Source organism: Budorcas taxicolor, chromosome 1 (assembly GCF_023091745.1).
Source record: "Budorcas taxicolor isolate Tak-1 chromosome 1, Takin1.1, whole genome shotgun sequence".
Lineage (NCBI taxonomy): Eukaryota > Metazoa > Chordata > Mammalia > Artiodactyla > Bovidae > Budorcas > Budorcas taxicolor.
This window is the reverse complement of record NC_068910.1, coordinates 49,460,903-49,481,461: the sequence shown is the minus strand read 5'-3', so window position 1 is coordinate 49,481,461 and position 20,559 is coordinate 49,460,903. Positions and strand designations below refer to the sequence as shown.

Sequence of the window (20,559 nt, the reverse complement as noted above, 5' to 3'; positions counted from 1 at the left end):
CAAGATGTCCCCATTTTCTCCGAAAGTCTGTCCCGTTTTGTCTTGAGTCAGGTTCCCCAGAAGCAGTGCCTGAAACAGGGGGTTTGGGAGCACTTGGTCTAATGAGTCAGTGTTCTTAGAGAAATCTGTAAGGAAAGGGAAGGGGGTGAGCAAGGATGTGCTCTCGGGCAAAGTCGAGCTTTGGCCTGAGGCTGGGAGCTCTGGAGCATAAATTACACCAAAGAGCCATCCTCTCCTTGAGGGAAGGGGCTGATCCTTTGTACCCCTTATTAGTCAGCCGTTGGCTGACTATGGGGGGTGGAACTGTGGGGGATTGTATGACTGACTATGGGGGATTGTACCCATCCTTGAAGGAGACTCCCTCTAGCTGTGGACAGTTCCCCCAAAATTAGAGAGACTTTTTTTTTTTAAGGACTCACCAACTTGCAAGCAGGATAAACCTAAACTATCCTAGGTACATCATTTTGAAATGTCACTACACCTAAGACATAAGGAAAATTCTTAATGCTTCCATGACAAAGAATACAGGATGGTTATAGTGGGGAATATATGTCCACTCACAACATAATTAGAGTCACGCTAAGTAATCCATTAGACTTCTTATTAGTAAGATTGGAAGCTAATGTATGTGAAATAAGGGCTTCAAAGCTCTGAGAAAAGGTAATTTTAAAACTAGGGTTTCATACTTAGCCCAAACGTCAAGTATGAGGTTGAAATAAAGTCATTATTCAGACAAGCAACTACCCAGAAAGTTGACATCACTGGTAACCTTTCCAAGGAAGTTACCTAACATGCACTCCAAGGAAAAAGGGTGACAACTAGAAGGAGCAAAAAGTTGAATGTGAGAACAAACTCTTAGAAGTATAATGATAAGAAATTCCAGGATTACAGTTGTACAGCATGTCTAAAAAACAGTTGATCAGTTTAGAGCAAGGGATTAATGAACTTTGAGAAGAATGAAGCCAGCCATAGATGGAATGATAAGAAAGCAGCAATAGTTAGGATACAGTGTAGATAGAATGTATGTTTTCTATGGATACAAAAAATGAAGGCAATCAAAAACTCCCAGAAAAGTAAAAATATGGCTAATATGTCATGGTTCAATATAAAACATAACATGGTAGGATGTGAAGCCAGTGGAACAGTATGTGGACGAGAAGGATCTTAATACTAGAAACGTTGCCCCTTAAGTAAAAGTTGAGTTTTCTGGTAGTTTAACTTTGTACCCGTGTAGAGGAGGATTTGCAATCATGACATTTGTCTTGGCTCTCCTGTGGACAGTAATCATGAGGCCATAATAGTAGCACTGTTCATTGGTGTTCAGTATTTACAATCAAACCCAAATCAGAGCTATGGTTATAGTGCCTAATATACATATCATTAAATTTTACTGCATAGAGTTTAATATAGGACAACAGAAGTTGTTTTAATATCTTAATGTTTTAAATGAGTGAGGCAAAGATATTGTAAAACCTGATGAAACAGTAAAAAGCTGTTTATTACTTAAAATTTCAAAGGTTACCCAGGTCGATAAAGGATCCCAAAATGGCTGGACGGGAACTTGCTCTAAAAACCATTGACTGGGTAGCTTTCAGGGAAATCATCTCCCAAAACTGGAAGGCCGTGACTAATTCCTTGAAGTCCTGGAACGAAACCCTCACTTCCAGGTTGGCTACTCTGCCTGAGAAGCCATCTGCCATCGACTGGGCTTACTCCAAGGCCAACGTGGCAAAGCCTGGCTTGATGGATGACTTTGAGAAGAAGTTTAATGCCCTGAACGTTCCTATACCAGAGGATAAATATACTGCCCAGGTGGACGCTGAAGAAAAAGAAGATGTGAAAAGTTGTGCTGAGTTTTTGTCTCTTTCAAAGACCAGGATTCAGGAATATGAGAAAGAGCTGGAGAAGATGAGGAACATAATTCCATTTGATCAGATGACCGTTGAGAACTTGAATGAAGTCTTCCCAGAAACCAAATTAGACAAGAAGAAGTCCCCCTACTGGCCTCACAAGCCAATTGAGAGCTTATAAGCTCAAGTCTGGGAGAAAGCTCTGGCCCTCGAATTACAAACTCTGGACATTAAAAATGATTACATAGTAAAAAAGAATCACAAAGGTTACCAGTAGAGCAGTGCTTCTTAAAGTGTGGCCACCCAACCAGCACTATCAGCCTCCCTTGGGATAATGTCAGAAAAGAAAATTCTTGGGCCCCACTCCTGACCCTTTGAATTAGAAATTCATGGGGTGGATCCCAGAAATGTTAGTTTTAACAAACTGATTAGGTGAGTCTGATGCAGTTAACATTTGAGACAGTAGAAGAGCTAAGAGTAACTATCTATCTACCTGTCAAAACTAGGAAGGTGAATGGTAGGAGGGGACCTTTATGTAGGTGAGTTCAATTCTTATCTATCATGGAAGGAATTCAATGAAATAATGTCTAAATCTGATAAATTAAGAAGAAATAGGATTGATACTACTAATTTTCTAGGAATTTTCTAATATTTTCTAGGGAAATGGAAATAACCATCCAAAGAAACATAAAGGGACATAACCACAATGGGTAATAGTGGTTCCTCCTGAGAGGAGGACTCAGTACAGAGAGGTGTGGGGTAGAAGGGTATTATTTTAACCACGTGATTCTTTGGTTGAAAATAAAGTGAAATTAAAATATTGTCCTTAGATTGAGAAGATTGTCTAGGAGCCTGAGAAAAAAATTGGGGAGAGTAATCCTTGCTTTACTCCTTCCTTTTCCTGATTTTATATATATATATACACATAAGATAATTTAATGATCTTCCTCCATGTGTCTTCCAGATGTTGGCTCAGTTTAAGGGGGAGAAAAATTCTGAGAGCTAGGCCCACTGTGTGAAGCAGAGCTGTTTTTTAACTTGTGTATATGTGAGAGGTCCACAAAGAGCATCTGACCTCTTTCACAGGAAGGAATAAGCTCATTGGAGGAATAAGCTCATTGGAGGAATAAGCTTCATTTTGCCAGATAACATTAAAATGTAAATGCCGTAGTCTCTTCAACCAAAAGGCACCAAACCCATGTTGGTGCACAGGATTGCACAATGGAGCAGGTTAAATTATGGTAATCTTTTAGAGTCAAGAGTCTTCCCCCATTGATGGTCTAGTTCAGGTGGAATAACTGCACAGACAGTGCATATAACATGCAGTCAGTGACTAAAGCATGTTAAGTCCAGGCTTACTGATGGATCCCAGGCTTTTGGCAGAGAGTAGGAGTGAGTGAGGCGGCAGGAGGCCAGACCTTCCCTCTGCAGGGTGAAGAACAGTCTTGGGAGAAAATGGCCTCCAGGGTAGGTGCTAGGCTGTCTGAGTGAATAGTGGGGTTGCCACCAATGCTGAGGATGGATTGGGATTCTGGGCATTCAGGGGATATTGGTGCTCTACCCTGAAAACCTCTGTAGGACATACAGCCTATTGAGTGCATTTTTCCACCTTAAAATTATAAGGAAAGCAGAGACCTGCCTGTCTGTCTCCTCAAGAAATATTTGATATAAAAGTAACAACAAGTGTTTTATCCATTAGTCAGAAGGGTATTTAAAAGAACTATAAATCTAAGAGCAGTTCAGGTAATTGAATGTCTGCTACATGTAAGACCTGGATAAAAAGATAAATGAAACTTTGCTGTACTAGTAGACTTAGAGACTATAAGAATAACATATACAGAACAGAAAGCCAGATTCAGACTAATGTGTGTGAATTTCACTCCAAGACCTCTTCAACTGAAGATGCTCCAACTCAATGGACATAAATTTGAGCAAACTCCTAGAGATAGTGGAGAACAGAGGAGCCTGGCATGCTACAGTCTATGGGGTCACAAACAGCTGGACATGACTAAGAGACTGAACAACAACTCTGCAGAAGGGAGAATTGGAGGGAGACTCATGGAGGAAGTAGGATTTGGATACCTGGGAGTGGAGAGGTTTGACTAACAGAGAAGGGACTGGTGGATGCTAATGGTCTTCCATGTGGCTGAAGTGAGGGGAAGGAGATGGGCCTTCAGGGCTGGAGGTACAGTCAGACAATCTAAGGCTACCTGGTTACTGACCAGGGAGTTGGACCTGATTGGTCTTGTAGGGAACAGGAGACGATCACATCTTCTTGAGACAGTCTGCTTGGGCGGGGGTGGGGGGTAGGGTGGGGAGGGCCACTAAGGAGCTCTCACAGCGGCCCCAGCGGCCCCTTCTTGCAGGTCAGTTTGTAAAGGTCCTGTCTGATATACTCATAGTTCCTAGAGGGTCTCCGCTGCTGAAAGAAGGTGGAACAGCCCTGGGAATCCTGCTGGCCTGTGTGCTGGGAAAGAAGCAAGACTATCACTGGGGCCCTTATGTTTCCCCTCCAGGTGAGCATACTAGTGGCGATGACAGAGGCCCTTGTTTCACACCCTGTACACAGAGTAGAGCTTTGGAAATGATAACTGCTCTCAGGTTTCCTCAGGAGGACCCCAAAGGGACCTGCTGGGAGCTGGGCTTCCAGGCCATCCACTGTAGTAGACAGAATGGACCCTAAAGATGCCCATACCCTCATTCCTGGAATCTGTGAATACGATGCATTACATGGCAAAGGGACTTGGCCGGTATAACTAAGGTTATGGGCTTTACACTAGGGAGGGTATTCTGGAATATCCAGCCAGGCCTGATCTTTCTCCACCTGGAGGAAGGAGGAAGGTGGTAGAACAGAAGGTCAGAGAGATCTGAAGCTTGAGAAGAACTTAACCTGTCACTGCTGGCTTTGAAGATGGAGGAGCAACTTGACAAGGAATGCAGACAACCTTGAGAGGCCGGGAGAGGCTCCCTGATGAGTGTCAGCTGGGAAATGGGGACCTCAGTCCTACAACCATGGGGAAATGAATTCTTCCAATAACCCGAATAAGCCTGGAAGCAGATTCTCCCCCAGAGCCTCTAGATAAGGACCCAAATTAGGTAACACTTTGATTTTGGCTGTTGATCCCCAATACCTAGCACTGCCTGACTCACCGAGGTTGCTAAGTAAACCTATCTCAGTGAAGAGAGCCCTTCTGAGAGAGCACAAGGCTGGGTCCTCCTGTGGGGTTTGGACGTCATATCAGAATATCTCCACTACAGATTCAGCAAAGCTCTATATATGCTCTGTGAACTCTCTAAGAATTCCTCCCAGGCAGGAGAACCTGGTGTGTGATTTAGGACGATTTTCCTACACCACGACAAATTTGTGCATGTGTGAGTATATTTTTTTCTCAAAGACCAAGATGAAGGAGACATGGCCATGGTAAAACCAAAGGCATTGGCTGTGTTAAGAATACGCACTTTGTCATCTTTCAAGGGAAAGGTGAGCTGTTTTACTCTAATATTAACATTTTGCTATGTCAAAGCCATAAACTCTGAACCTCCATTGTGCTGGAAACCATCACCATCTGGACCTCCCACCCCAGCCCCTCAATGCCAGGATGTATCGGGTGCCAGCACTGTGCCCGTGAAGACTCACTGTTTGTTCAACCTGGACATTAGGTAATGCTTTCCTGGCTGAGGTGCCTAACTGGCTTCAAATGCCATTATTTGCAGCTAGAAGGTTTATTTTCATTATCATATACAAAGTCTCTGCAGAAGAAAGGAAAGTTGAGAGACTGGCAGGGAGGAGAGAACAGAGGAACTTCCAGACATCAGAGCTGGACAGGTATCAGTGACCATCCAGCCTGGGGCACACACCTGGATTCAGGGGAGCAGACTGGCCCAGTGGAGGAGGAGAAGGTACGTTAGAGGAGGAGGTGTCCACCTTCCTCCCTGTTTCAGCCAGATTAATCCTACTTTTATAGACATCATCTGTTTGGCATCAGCTTCTGGCTAATCTTTTCAGAAAGAGCACCATGATGAAATGTGTGGGAAAACCATCTAGTTTCGGGTACATGTGAGGAGAACAAGTGCGTAGTTAGCGTCACTGATCAGGATGTCTGGCTGTGTCTGCAGCTCACGCTTCCCGACAGGGTTAATCCAAAGAGGAGAGGACACGCCTCCTGTCAAAGGCCAGGCTGTATTTGCAGTCACCTGTTGAATTTTTACAGCTGCTTCTTCAATGTTAGATTTTAGCTTTGCAATTTTTTTAAAATGTGGGATTCATTTCATTCTTTCTTTTATTCTCTTTAATATTCAAAGAAGATTTAGTATTTGTCCTTATCAAACTCTTATAAAAATTGAAGAGAGAGGAACACTTCCTAACTCATTTTATGAGGCCAGAATTACCCTAATCTCAAACCAGATAAAAACAGCACACAAAAAAGAAAACGGTAGCCCAATATCTCTGATGAACGTAGATGTAAAAATATTCAACAAAATATTAGCAAACTGAATAATGACCGTTATCTTTGCAGTTTCTGGAATGGGTATGTTCTGGTCCTCTAAAACTCTTTCCAGAAGAAAATAGTGGCTTCCCCCAAATCTTTAGCCTGTGAAGATTTCTTCTGTATTGTCCTGCCTTATTGAAAACCTCCTCCACAAGCATGTGGAGTGCGTGTGTAAACAAGCGAGGGTGCACGTCCAATGGACAGTCTCTAACTGGGGAAGAAATCCTAGCCCCTTTCTCATTATCTTCTGAGATGACTCAGGGAATCAAAGGCCAGACTCTTGCTACTTGAACTGATACCTGGGGCTCATTCAGGTGAGTTTCTTGCAGACAGGGGAGGAATCTTCTCCAGCTTGAAGCCATCTTTCTCATTCCTAAATGCCTGACTACCTCTGACTCAGTGGCTTTTAGAACCTGGCTAGCATAGTCTTCCTTTCCTCTGACAGCACCAGCCCTTTTCCTTGAAATCATTGGTTCTGTTTCCTGTATCTTGTGACTAATTAACAGTAACTTTCTTAAAAAAAAACAAACAAACATAGAACTCAAATGATTCCAGGGTAAAAATCAAGGCAAAGAAATTCTGGCCCTTCAAAAAGAGAAGAAGGCTTCCCAGGTGTCTCTAGTGGTAAAGAATACACCTGCCAATGCAGGAGACGCAGGTTCGATCCCTGGGTTGGGAAGATTCCCTGGAGAAGGGCACAGCAACCCACTCTAGTGTTCTTGCCTGGAGAATCCCAGGGGCCACCGTACATGGAGTTGCAAAGAGTTGGACATGACTGAAGTGACTTAGTGTGCACGCACACACACACACACACACACACACACACACACACACACACAGAAGAAGAAAAGAAAGATATTCTGGTCCTGGGGAAGGGGGGAGTAGGAGATCCCTAGAGAAGAGTTGACACTGAGGTTGTAGAGGGACATGAAATGTGGTGTGGAAAAGGCCTCCCAGTCCCAGGCGGACCTGGAAAGGGCACTGGGAAGGTCCAGAGGCAAGATGCAGGCCCAGGTGGGCAGGACCTCTCTGAGCAGCTCCACTGTCCACCCAGTTATCACAGGGTTTGAACTAGATCATCAAAATGTTGCCTTCAGGCAGCAGGGGTTGTTCGTCCAACCATAGGGCCATGACGTAAACCAAAGGGTTCCCAAAGAGAGAAGCATTTATTCCGTCCAGGTTTTCCACAGAGTAATTAGAGATACCAAGGGAACATTTCATGCAAAGATGGGCTTGATAAAGGACAGAAATGGTGTGGACCCAACAGAAACAGAAGACATTAAGAAGAGGTGGCAAGAATACACAGAAGAACTGTACAAAAAAGATCTTCAAGACCAAGATAATCATGATGGTGTGATCACTCATCTAGAGCCAGACATCCTGAAATGTGAAGTCAAATGGGCCTTAGAAAGCATCACTATGAACAAAACTAGTAGAGGTGATGGAATTCCAGTTGAGCTATTTCAAATCCTAAAAGATGATGCTGTGAAAGTGCTGCACTCAATATGCCAGCAAATTTGGAAACCTCAGCAGTGGCCACAGGACTGGAAAAGGTCAGTTTTCATTCCAATCCCAAAGAAAGGCAATGCCAAAAAATGCTCAAACTACCGCACAATTGCACTCATCTCACACGCTAGTAAAGTAAAACTCAAAATTCTCCAAGTCAGGCTTCAGCAATACGTGAACCATGAACTTCCAGATGTTCAAGCTGGTTTTAGAAAAGGCAGAGAAACCAGAGATCAAATTGCCAAAATCTGCTGGATCATGGAAAAAGCAAGAGAGTTCCAGAAAAACATCTATTTCTGCTTTATTGATTATGCCAAAGCCTTGACTGTGTGGATCACAATAAACTGTGGAAAATTCTGAGAGAGATGGGAGTACCAGACCACCTGACCTGCCTCTTGAGAAACCTATATACAGGTCAGGAAGCAACAGTTAGAACTGGACATGGAACAACAGACTGGTTCCGAATAGGAAAAGGAGTAAGTCAAGGCTGTATATTGTCACCCTGCTTATTTAACTTCTATGCAGAGTACATCATGAGAAACGCTGGGCTGGAAGAAACACAAGCTGGAATCAAGATTGCCGGGAGAAATATCAATAACCTCTGATATGCAGATGACACCACCCTTATGGCAGAAAGTGAAGAGGAACTAAAAAGCCTCTGGATGAAAGTGAAAGAGGAGAGTGAAAAAGTTGGCCTAAAGCTCAACATTCAGAAAACGAAGATCATGGCATCTGGTCCCATCACTTCATGGGAGATAGATGGGGAAACAGTGTCAGACTTTATTTTTGGGGGCTCCAAAATCACTGCAGATGGTGACTGCAGCCATGAAATTAAAAGATGCTTGCTCCTTGGAAGGAAAGTTATGACCAACCTAGATAGCATATTGAAAAGCAGAGACATTACTTTGCCGACTAAGGTCCGTCTAGTCAAGGCTATGGTTTTTCCTGTGGTCATGTATGGATGTGAGAGTTGGATTGTGAAGAAAGCTGAGCACCAAAGAATTGATGCTTTTGAACTGTGGTGTTGGAGAAGACTCTTGAGAGTCCCTTGGCCTGCAAGGAGATCCAACCAGTCCATTCTGATGGAGATCAGCCCTGGGATTTCTTTGGAAGGAATGATGCTAAAGCTGAAACTCCAGTACTTTGGCCACCTCATGCAAAGAGTTGACTCATTGGAAAAGACTCTGATGCTGGGAGGGCTTGGGGGCAGGAGGAGAAGGGGACGACAGAGGATGAGATGGCTGGATGGCATCACTGACTCGATGGGCGTGAGTCTGAGTGAACTCCGGGAGTTGGTGATGGACAGGGAGGCCTGGCGTGCTGCGATACATGGGGTTGGAAAGAGTCGGACACGACTGAGCGACTGAACTGAACTGAGGCGGTATGGAGGTAGGCAGGGGGCATGAAGCAAAATCTGTACCATATTTGTTGTTTAGAGGGAGACCAACAGGACTCCTCCCATGATTTCAAAATCTGAAAGGACAAGTTATATAGATCCTGAGATAGAAAGAATTTCTCAACTTTAATTTTAGAAAGTATTTGTCTTTATTTTTGTGGACATGCTATTCTTTGGAAAGCAAGTCTGTCTACATGACCTGCTTTTAAATACCAAGCTAAGTCATTTGGGTACAGGACTCAATAGAGATGAAATTCCTGGGACCACCCTGAGCTCTTTAATGTGCCACATTAAGGACACCTTTCCCTGGAGGAGGAAATGGCAACCCACTCCAGTATTCTTGCCTGGAGAATCCCATGGACAGAGGAGCCTAATGGGCTATAGTCCATGGGATTGCAAAGAGGCAGACATGACTGAGCAACTAACACTTTCTTTCACTTTCAAGGATGACTTTGGATTCTGGAAAAAGCATTAAAACAGAATTGGGAAAGAGAAACCTCTTACACTCAGGTCATGGCATTTACATATACACGCATGTTTAATACTATGCTAGGTGCTGGGGGCTGCAGCTGTGAGTTGCGTATAGCTGGGACCTCTGGGAACTTATGTGGGACAATGAGAGGAACTACAGCTCAGAAATGTCCCTCCTGTTGTCCAGGCAGAGATCCTCTGCAAAGTCAGATTTCTCATCAGGAAATGTCTCACTCATTTTAGCTTACAAATAGCCTTGGGGTGGGATTTGAAAAGCATTAATTCCCACGCAATCCAATTGTCCTGTTTTCTCAGGTCTCAGCATGGGACTTGGTTGCCATAACAACCCTATAAACAGTGTCTAGCCTATGTCAATGATCGTATATATTTTAAAGCTAATATCACCAACTCCAAGAAACTGATCCTCCTCTGAACGTGACAGCTGGGATAGACTAAGAATCTTACTTCCTGCTAGATCAGAAGGGAATTTTTTTTTTCCCAGTGCAGATTCTGGTGAGAGAAAAGGAGCCCTACAAGGCTTAAGCAGCTGGGAGACCTGCTACTTTGACCAGGGCAGCCACTGAGCCATCACACGCATCCAAGGTTGTTTAGGCCTTGGTGGCCACAGCTTTGTGAGAAAAACACAGCTAGCTTCAGCCTCTGTGCTCTGGTTCAGAGCAAAATGTAACCTGAACTGAATTCATTGTGTTCAACCCCCACCTCCTCCATGACCTAAAGGGAACGAAGAAACAAGTATCCAAATGTTGTAGAACAATAATGGGCAAGCTACACTCTGCTGGCCAAATCCAGCCTGTCTTTTCTTTTTTTTTTTACTTTACAATATTGTATTGGTTTTGCCATATATCAACATGAATCCACCATGGGTGTACATGTGTTCCCAATCCTGAACCCCCCTCCCACCTCCCTCCCAGTGCACCAGCCCCAAGCATCCTGTATCCTGCATCAAACCTAGACTGGCGATTCATTTCTTATATGATATTATACACGTTTCCATGCCATTCTCCCATCATCCCACCCTCTGTTTTTATAAATAAAGTTTTATTGAGACACATCCATGGCCATTTCTTTAAATATGTCTGCTTTTGCTTTAGCAACAGAACTGAACAGTTGTAGCTGAGACCACATGGCTCACTAGGTTGAAAATATTCACTATCTGGCCTATTACAGAAAAATCTGGCAACCTTCCTCTAAAAGAAGAACAGTAAGGACTGGGGGAGAAGCTGGAGAAAGGATTTTGAAAAGAAAAGTATATTGTCCAGAAAAAGCTGAGGTGAAGCTCAGGGTGAGGAAGGAGCCAGCGTGGAGATCTAGTCCTTGAGACTGAGGAGGCTGCTGGGTGTCCAGAGCACAAAGTCAGAGGAAACGGTCATCTCTTGAAAGAAGGGATTTAACCAGACCCAAAATCACTGCAGATGGTGACTGCAGCCATGAAATTAAAAGACGCTACTCCTTGGAAGAAAAGTTATGACCAACCTACATAGCATATTGAAAAGCAGAGACATTACTTTGTCAAGGCTATGGTTTTTCCAGTGGTCATGTATGGATGTGAGAGTTGGACTGTGAAGAAAGCTGAGTGCCAAAGAATTGATGCTTTTGAACTGTGGTGTTGGAGAAGACTCTTGAGAGTCCCTTGGACTGCAAGGAGATCCAACCAGTCCATTCTAAAGGAGATCGGCCCTGGGTGTTCTTTGGAAGGAATGATGCTAAAGCTGAAACTCCAGTACTTTGGCCACCTCATGCGAAGAGTTGACTCATTGGAAAAGACTCTGATGCTGAGAGGGATTGGGGGCAGGAGGAAAAGGGGACGACAGAGGGTGAGATGGCTGGATGGCATCACTGACTCTCGATGGACATGAGTTTGAGTGAACTCCGGCAGGTGGTGATGGACAGGGAGGCCTGGCATGCTGCGATTCATGAGGTTGCAAAGAGTCAGATATGACTGTGTGACTGAACTGAACTGAACTGAACCAGAGAGGAGTCAGAGATGATGGCTTCTTAGCTCTGTTTCCATTTTCCAGAAAGGCTGCTTCCAGGTTAAAAAAAAAAATTGACAAGTCTTTCCCAAGTAGAGTTGAGGCTGGAGGGAGTGGAGAGGTTGCTTCTGAGCTGGATTGAGATTGCCTGATTTAGGCACCAGAGCTTGTGTTTGCCCAGAGGATTAGGGAAACACGTAGAAGCGGGCAGAAGAGAGGCTGAAAATTTGTTAGTTTGGCCTACTGGCTTCAGGGAGAACATGCACTCCTTCCACTTTGAACAGGAGAAATAGTTTATACTTGCTCCTGGGAGCTATGCCATCAGCTAGCATTCTAAGGCTTCAGTCTGCCCATGTTTCTGCCCCAGAGAGATGTGTCTCAGTTCCTTGAGAAACAAAATTGTCCCTTGCCTAGGGAGACCCAAGTGCAGGATCTCTGAGTTTCCACTTAAGTCTCCAAGATGCATGATGTGAGTCTCTTGATTTGCTGCTGTCTTCATATTTTACCTATAAGACAACTTCATTCCCAGCCTGGGGAGGGTCTTGCCTAAGCCAAGGCTTTACCAGTGCTTGGACTGCATGGCCCACTTTTGTTCACACCATTCCCCAAAGTAGGGGAGGCTATAGGTTGAGTATTCCATTAATCTCTTGCTGTATAACAAACTATCCCAAAACATAGTGGCCTAAGATAACAGCAGTCATTCACTTTATTCATGAATTTGAAATTTGTCAGGGCTTGGGCAGGGCAGCTCACTTCTGTTCCATGTCATGTGAGCTGGGGCAGCTCGGTTGGGCTGGGGGACCTACTTCAATGCTGGCTGACTCCTGTGGCCTTGAGTTGATACTGCTGGTCAATTTCTGTCCATGTGGGCCTCTCCATGGGAGGCTTGGGCTTTCTTGCAAAGTAGTAGCTACATTGTAAGAGCAAATGCCCCAAGAGAACTCAGCGGAAGCTCGAGTACTTGTGATGACTAGGCCTGGAAATTGCAAAGCACCGCTTTCTCTGCAGCCACAAATCCGCCTAGATTCAAGGGGTGGAGAGTTAACCCACCTCTGTATGGAAGGAGGTCAGGGTCACACTGTATAGAGTGCAACAGGAGACATTGTGCATTGATTTTTAGAATGTATAGTTGTCTACACACAAACACACACACATGGTCTTCAACCCTGTCTCTGTGGTCGTCTTACTGCACCATCAACTCAGGAAACTTCATGGCGCTCGCTCTTACAAAGTGTCATTGTCACTCACATTTGCTGCTGTAGACAGTGATGCACAGTGATGTCTAAAACAAGAACAACGTAATAGCCACAAGCTCCCTGATGCTGTTATTTTTTTCATTTTGTAAATATGCAGATTAAGTCCTGGATTAACTTCTAAGCTTGAGCTTATCTTCTCACTAGAGTTTGTGCTTAATTTTAGCTGATCAGTGTAAACACTCACCTAATGTGTGTGTGTATGTGTGTGTGTGAGTGAGTGTGCATATGGCAGACTCAGTGCTTACCTTTGTTGGATGGAAGTTCAACGGCATTGGAGGACTTAAGCCAGAGAAGTTAGTTTGCAGGACAGGAAATAGAGAGTAGAGGACGAGGGAAAGTCCGACCAAAGCAACAAGTTCCTCACGGGGAGGCTCTGCCCTTGCTTGTAGCTGAGGGACAGTGCTTTGCTGGGAAGCTACAGGTTTGTGTTGATGAGCAGGTTGTTTGCATTGGCTCACATTCCAGGGGTTACCCCATCTCTCAGAGCATGTGGGGTCCTCCACTGTTGGCTGGGCACATTCTACACAGCAGGCTCTGACGGCACACATGGGGGTGAAGAAGACCAATACAATCCTCCATCCTCATGGAGCATCATTTCAGCAGGGGAGAGAAACAGGAAGCACCTAATGATAAAATAAATTAGTTACAGTCAAGATGAGCAGTCAAAGGAAAAGTGCATGAACCACCAGAACTTGTGACAGAGCCTCAGCTCTCTGAGGGCTCAGGGATGTGGTTTTGGTTTGCTGACTGAAGGGTGAGGACACATACCAGATGAACCTGGTGGAGGTCTTTGGGATCAGCCTGTGAGGAGGCCCTGAGCTGTGAAGGTATAAAGGCAGACTGAGGGTGGTTGGCATGAGAGAGCCATGGTGAGGGAGCTGAGGAGGGCAGGGACTGGATCTTGCCAGATTGTGTGTCATGGGTGGCTGTAGGTCACTTCCGCTTTGTCAGTTTTCACGTTCTACCCATCCCACTCTACCTCCAAAGGCGGGAAGTCAGACCATCTCTTGCCTGTAAAATGGGAGAAATACTTGCAAAGAGAAGCCTGTGACCAGGGGCAGAGCTGGGTTTAGTGGAGTCTAAAGGTTATTAGGATTTGGGAGGAGAGTTTCTTTTGGGGAAAATCCAGTAACATTATGAATAGAAAGTAAGATGCAAGACTGCAGTGGGAGCATGTCAGTGAGGGCCCTTCAGCCCAGAGTTTCATTATGTTGGTGGTGAAGCCACTTTTTGTGTTTCTCCTCATTTTTAACCTCAGAAAGCCTTCTACTTGCACCTGAGATATTCGTGTAGACCTCACATCCACTTTTTGTTTTCTCCTTAATTGAGATGGCCAATAAAGCACAAATGCCTTCTCTCAAAATCTTGGAAATTTGGCTCTCTTCTTGCCCCCAGTATTGTCCAAAAGAACGTGGGAATGTCCTCTTTCTGCCCGAGACTTTCATGAGTTTTTTTTTCCCCCACACTCAAGGCAGGGAATGTTGGCTGGGACACATTATTCTCTTGGAAATGTGACACAGAAATATGAATTTCCATAAGCAAAATTACTCTGTCTGGTTGGGTCTAGACTGTTCTTTGGCCAGCACATTTGCTGGAGTCCACATGGATGCTCTGAGAAGCTGCCCGGACTTGTCCTTGGGGAGGAAAACAGGTCACCTGGAACTGTGTTCTCTGTGTGTGTTGGAGGAGGATCCACACATATGAGGAGTGATGATGGGGAAGTTGAGTAGTGAATGTAGATGCCAACTAAAAAACAACCACAGTCTTTTCTCTCCAGAATCCTACTGAAGCGGTTAGAGCAATGAACAATAATGAAGAGTCTCTGTCAGCATGGACGCAGGCAGCCTGAAACATCAGAGTTTCTGAGAGCAGATGGAGGGAGGGATGGACAAGCCCACTGGGTCCCACAGAAAGAAGAAAACCCTTAACTCCTCCCCAGAGCCACTACTTATTCCTGGCCACTCTCCACAGAGAAGCCCAGTTCAGGCACACACTGCAAGCCCCCTGGAAAGATGTCCAGTTTGGCACAGTGAGCATTGAGTCCCAGAACTAGGTGGGGTTTGGCCCTCAAGGCCCAGCCCTGTTAGAGAAAGGACACTCTGTCCGGATAACTACCAGCTGCCCCACCGAGACAGGAAATGGCACCCCACTCCAGTATTCTTGCCTGGAGAATCCTGTGGACAGAGGAGCCTGGTGGGCTGCTGTCCATGGGGTCACACAGAGTCGGACACGACTGAAGCGATTTAGCTTAGCTGCCCCACCGAGACAGGATCCCTTCAGCCTGTTGTGGTGCCCTCAGCCTCAGCATCTAATAATTGCCTTTGACTTTCCTGTTTGGAATTAAAATTATAACATGGTCTCCTCACTCTGGCAGAACCCATCTCAAATACAGATTATCTGCCTCCCCAGGAGAGCAGAGGGACAGGTCTGGACTGTAATCTAAGAGTTCTTTGTCTTGACTGCGTTATTATTCACTCCTATCTGAGAGCATTTGAAGATCTTCTCAAAGATGGGAAGAACACCTGTTGGGTACCTTTCTTGAAAAAACTACTTGAAGTAGCACTTGAATCGCCTGAGAAATGAATCAGATAAGGGGTTGCGCTCTGTGGTCAAGGGCACCCCCGACTTGGATTTCCGGGTTAAGTGCTGAGGACTCCTTATTGTGGAGACAGGTGGCTCCCTGGAGGCGGGGGGGCTTGTGGGAACTGTAATAGGGGCGGGGCGGGGGCGCAGCCATTCCCGCGAGACCACTGGCACATTAACGCGAGACTGGAGAGCGTGACGGTTAGAGGTCCCTCTCCGCCAACGGTCAGTAGGACTTTGGTCCTCTAGGTGGAGAGCGCAGTAAGAGGTGGCCCTCAGCCTCCTGGGCCTCCAGCCCTCTGTACTCAGGCAGCAGGTGAGCTGGACCCCGGGGACAGGCTGAGGGCTGTGTCCTGCGGGCTACAGAGCCATTGGCCGTGGCCACCCATTGGCCTTGGTCCAGGCCTGGAGGAGGCGGTGAGCCTCTCCCCACCCCCAGCTCGCAGTCTAACGGTGGCGGGCGTCCTCATGGGTCAAGGTCTGAGGAATCTGGCCCCCATTTGGGTGGCCTGAGGACCCTGAGGGCTGCCAGGTGCTGGGCACCTGGCTCCCTCTGGGATGACGGCCAGGTGGGGTCTGGGGAACCATCTGTGAGGGCGTCTTGGGCTGAGATCCACCTCCTCAGCTGGGCTGGGCACTGGCGGGTCGACCTGGGCTGGGGGCTGGACCAGTGCTCCGGGCAGGGGGACAGGCCTACGTGGGGACCCCTCCTCATAGGCAGGCCTGGCCCTTGGAGGTTAAACTTGGAAGTTGAGCCTTCGAACCTTGACAGAGAATAACATTGATTCCGGTGGGGGTTTATGAGAACATGGTGAGCTGACCTCACGAAGAAGTTTGTGACAGTTAACCCCACCCCTCCTTCACCTGTCCTCTAAAACAGCTTTGCTGAGAACTTTTGGGGAGTTCAAGAGCTTTTAAGGCGTGAGCCACCTGTCTTCTTGCTTGGCTCTGTATTAAGCCTTTCTGTACTCCAGACTCTAATGTTTCGGTATTATTTGGGCTCAGTGCCAGTGCCCAGGTCTGGGCACACAGACGTGTGTTTGGTTACAGGCTCACAGGAAGAATTCCCGCTGATTTGGGAGGAAGTGATTGGTTGTTATTTACTCATTTGCCACTAACTCCTGTTCCCACCCTTCCTCTCCTGTCTCCCTCACAGACTGTGTTTGAAAGGAATTGCCGATCCGAGGACTGTGCTGCCGACCTGCAGCTGCAGGGTCATCTGTTACTCTCCAGGTGAGCTGTGCCCCCTTCTCCACCTTGTTCTAAGAAGTTCTGGCTCCAGGCTCAAAGTCTATATGTGCAAATTTCCCTACTGAAGAGGGTAAATACAGTTTGTGGGTTTAAAATGAATAGTTGTAGTATAAGAAAATTATATTATACTGTAATTTTAACAACAGGTATTTTTTTGGGGGGGATGGTTTGGGTTTGGTTTTGTTTACAGTCTCACACGTCTCACAATTGGAATTTTATATGTCTAATTTTCCTGAGTATTTTTGATGTGTGTATGTTGGGAGATATATTTTAGGTTTACTCATTGTATTAAGTTGAACCATATGAAATGGCCAATATTTAACTGTTTGAGACAACTCATATGATCCAGTTTATTACTATATAAAGGTTCTTTTTATTTTTCTCACTTAAAGCATCTGCTTTAACAATAAGTAAGGGTTCTGTGACAGGAGGGGGTGGAGGAGAGGTGCAGCTGTCCTGATGAGGGGACACATGGCCTCTCTCCTGGAGCAGGGCTTCCTTCCACAGGACGTGAGCCCTCTGCTAAAGGTGAACCTTCTGTAAAGGCCTTCCTGTTTTCTCTCTGTCAGCCTTTTATTTCAGTCATCTTTTAGGATGAAGACGCTGGTCCTGAGTCATTTAGCCACATCAGAGAATGGGTTCCTTTTGAGACAATTCGTTCTGAGAAAGTTTTAACTTCCATACTAATTATTACCATTTCTCAACAATAGTCATTGGTGTTGATAGGTATCCTCTGAAATCCATACTGTATGCCTCAACTGTGAGAGTTAAGTTTGGGGGGAGTGAAAGAAATATCCAATCATGAACCAGTAACTGCACTAGACACTTTTACTTCTGTTGACAAATAATCTACTATTCATCAAAGGAAAGTTATACTAAGATAATTCTTCATTTGTTTGCATTTATCAGGGGAAGGTGATGTAAACCACCTCCCCAAACACACACACACACACATGCACACATACATACTCCTCCAAATCTCTTAAATATTAATTGACATTACTTTTACTTAGAACTTAGTGTAGTACATTAAAGTACATGTTTTTCCAAGCTTAGAAAATTATTTCAATCTGATAAGTGGATATTGGAATTTTTTTTCAGTGAATTGCACAAAGTGAAAGGTCTGTCTTTATTTTTTTAAATATAAATTTATTTATTTTAATTGGAGGCTAATTACTTTACAGTATTGTATTGGTTTTGCCATACATCAACATGAATCCACCACAGGTGTACACATGTTCCCCATCCTGAACCCCTCTCCACCCTCCCTCCCCGTACCATCCCTCTGGGTCATCCCAGTGCACCAGCCTTGAGCATCCTGTATCATGCATCGAACCTGGACTGGCAATGCGTTTCATATATGATATTATACATGTTTCAATGCCATTCTCCCAAATCATCCCACCCTCTCCCTCTCCCACAGAGTCCAAAAGACTGTTCTATACATCTGTGTCTCTTTTGCTGTCTCGCATACAGGGTTATCGTTACCATCTTTCTAAATTCCATATATATGCGTTAGTATACTGTATTGGTGTTTTTCTTTCTGGCTTACTTCACTCTGTATAATAGGCTCCAGTTTCATCTACCTCATTAGAACGGATTAAAATGTATTCTTTTGAATGGCTGCGTAATACTCCATTGTGTATATGTACCACAGCTTTCTTATCCATTTGTCTGCTGCTGGACATCTAGGTTGCTCCCATGTCCTGGCTATTATAAACAGTGCTGTGATGAACATTGGGGTACACGTGTCTCTTAACAGTTCTGGTTTCCTCGGTGTGTATGCCCAGCAGTGGGATTGCTGGTCATAAGGCAGTTCTATTTCCAGTTTTTAAAGGAATCTCCACACTGTTCTCCATAGTGGCTGTACTGGTTTGCATTCCCACCAACAGTATAAGAGGCTTCCCTTTTCTCCACACCCTCTCCAGAATTTATTGCTTGTAGACTTTTGGATCGCAGCCATTCTGACTGGCATGAAATGGTACCTTATTGTGGTTTTGATTTGCATTTCTCTAATAATGAGTGATGTTGAGCATCTTTTCGTGTGTGTGTTAGCCATCTGTATGTCTTTGGAGAAATGTCTGTTTAGTTCTTTGGCCCATTTTTTGATTGGGTCGTTTATTTTTCTGGAATTGAGCTGCAGGAGTTGCTTGTATATTTTTGAGATTAGTTGTTTGTCAGTTGCTTCATTTGCTATTATTTTCTCCCATTCCGAAGGCTGTCTTTTCACCTTGCTTATAGTTTCCTTTGTTGTGCAGAAGCTTTTAATTTTAATTAGGTCCCATTTGTTTATTTTTGCTTTTATTTCCAATATTCTTGGAGGTGGGTCATAGAGGATCCTGCTGTGATTTATATCGGAGAGTGTTTTCTCTATGTTCTCCTCTAGGAGTTTTATAGTTTCTGGTCTTACATTTAGATCTTTAATCCATTTTGAGTTTATTTTTGTGTGCGGTGTTAGAAAGTGTTCTAGTTTCATTCTTTAACAAGTGGTTGACCAGTTTTCCCAGCACCACTTGTTAAAGAGATTGTCTTTTCGCCATTGTATGTTTTTGCCTCTTTTGTCAAAGATAAGGTGTCCGTAGGTGCGTGGATTTATCTCTGGGCTTTCTATTTTGTTCCATTGATCTATATTTCTGTCTTTGTGCCAGTAGCATACTGTCTTGATGACTGTGGCTTTGTTTAACATTAGTAAGAAGGATCTTCTGGAACCTATGAGAGAAACCAATTCTAAGGAAGGTTCATAAGTTATCAGATCACAACTTTTAGCTTTAGAAAAGTCTTCCAGAAAGTATTTTAGGGGAAAAGGAACATGAAACAAAAATATATGGATTTTTTTTATCTTGAGGCAGTTTATATATAGTGGACATTTATTTTAGATCACTGAAAACTTCATGGGGTGGGAAAATATTCACTTGCTCTCAGTTTAATACTAGAAAAGTTCTGATGTTCTTGCTCCCTGTCAGTGCATGGTCAAATCCATCTCTGTTACATTGTGCTCTTCATATGTTAAGAAGTAAAACCCAAGGCTCGTGGTCATTATCCTTAAAGTTGGCTCTGTTGCCTGACCCTGGCCTCCCAGTATTGGTCAGAATTGGATCTGCTCTCTGGGCCCAGTTACCAGTAATACTAGAACAACTGGTGTGGTTGGCCAGGACCCAAAGTCCTATATGTATCAGCTAGATGGAACCGCAGAAAAGTACTGTGTAACAAACCATTCAAAACTCAGTGGCTTAAAATCATTTTTTTCCTCCTGGATCTGTAGGTCGACTGAGGGTTGGCTGGTCCTGGCTTGATTTAGCTGGATCCTGGTTGACTTTCTTACGAATTTGGGGTTCAACAGAAGGGAGGGGGATCTCCGCTAGGCTCAAGTAACTCAGTTCAGCTCTACTTCATGTGTCTTTCACCATCCTGCTGGAACCAATGGCCTCAGTTCAGTTCAGTCGCTAAGTCGTGTCCGACTCTTTCCAACCCCATGAATCGCAGCATGCCAGGCCTCCCTGTCCATCACCATCTCCCGCAGTTCACTCAGACTCACGTCCATCGAGTCGGTGATGCCATCCAGCCATCTCATCCTCGGTCGTCCCCTTCTCCTCCTGCTCCCAATCCCTCCCAGCATCAGAGTCTTTTCCAATGAGTCAGCTCTTCGCATGAGGTGGCCAAAGTACTGGAGCTTCAGCTTTAGCATCATTCCGTCCAAAGAAATCCCAGGGTTGATCTCCTTCAGAATGGACTGGTTGGATCTCCTTGCAGTCCGAGGGACTC

General features: G+C 44.8%; 2 protein-coding genes across 2 annotated transcripts in view; both read left to right on the top strand.

Moving 5' to 3' along the window:
* The window catches only part of ITGA9 (integrin subunit alpha 9), a 367,242-nt gene that overhangs the window by 178,960 nt on the left and 167,723 nt on the right, over nt 1-20,559 (top strand). Inside the window, exon 17 of the mRNA XM_052639038.1 lies at nt 16,703-16,779. Coding sequence (XP_052494998.1) covers nt 16,703-16,779 — 77 coding nt within the window. The remainder of the gene's footprint in view (nt 1-16,702; nt 16,780-20,559) is intronic.
* On the top strand, nt 1,546-2,031 carry LOC128046837 (ATP synthase subunit d, mitochondrial-like). Its single transcript, XM_052639042.1, has one exon. It carries the CDS (start codon nt 1,546-1,548, stop codon nt 2,029-2,031), a length of 486 nt encoding a protein of 161 aa, XP_052495002.1.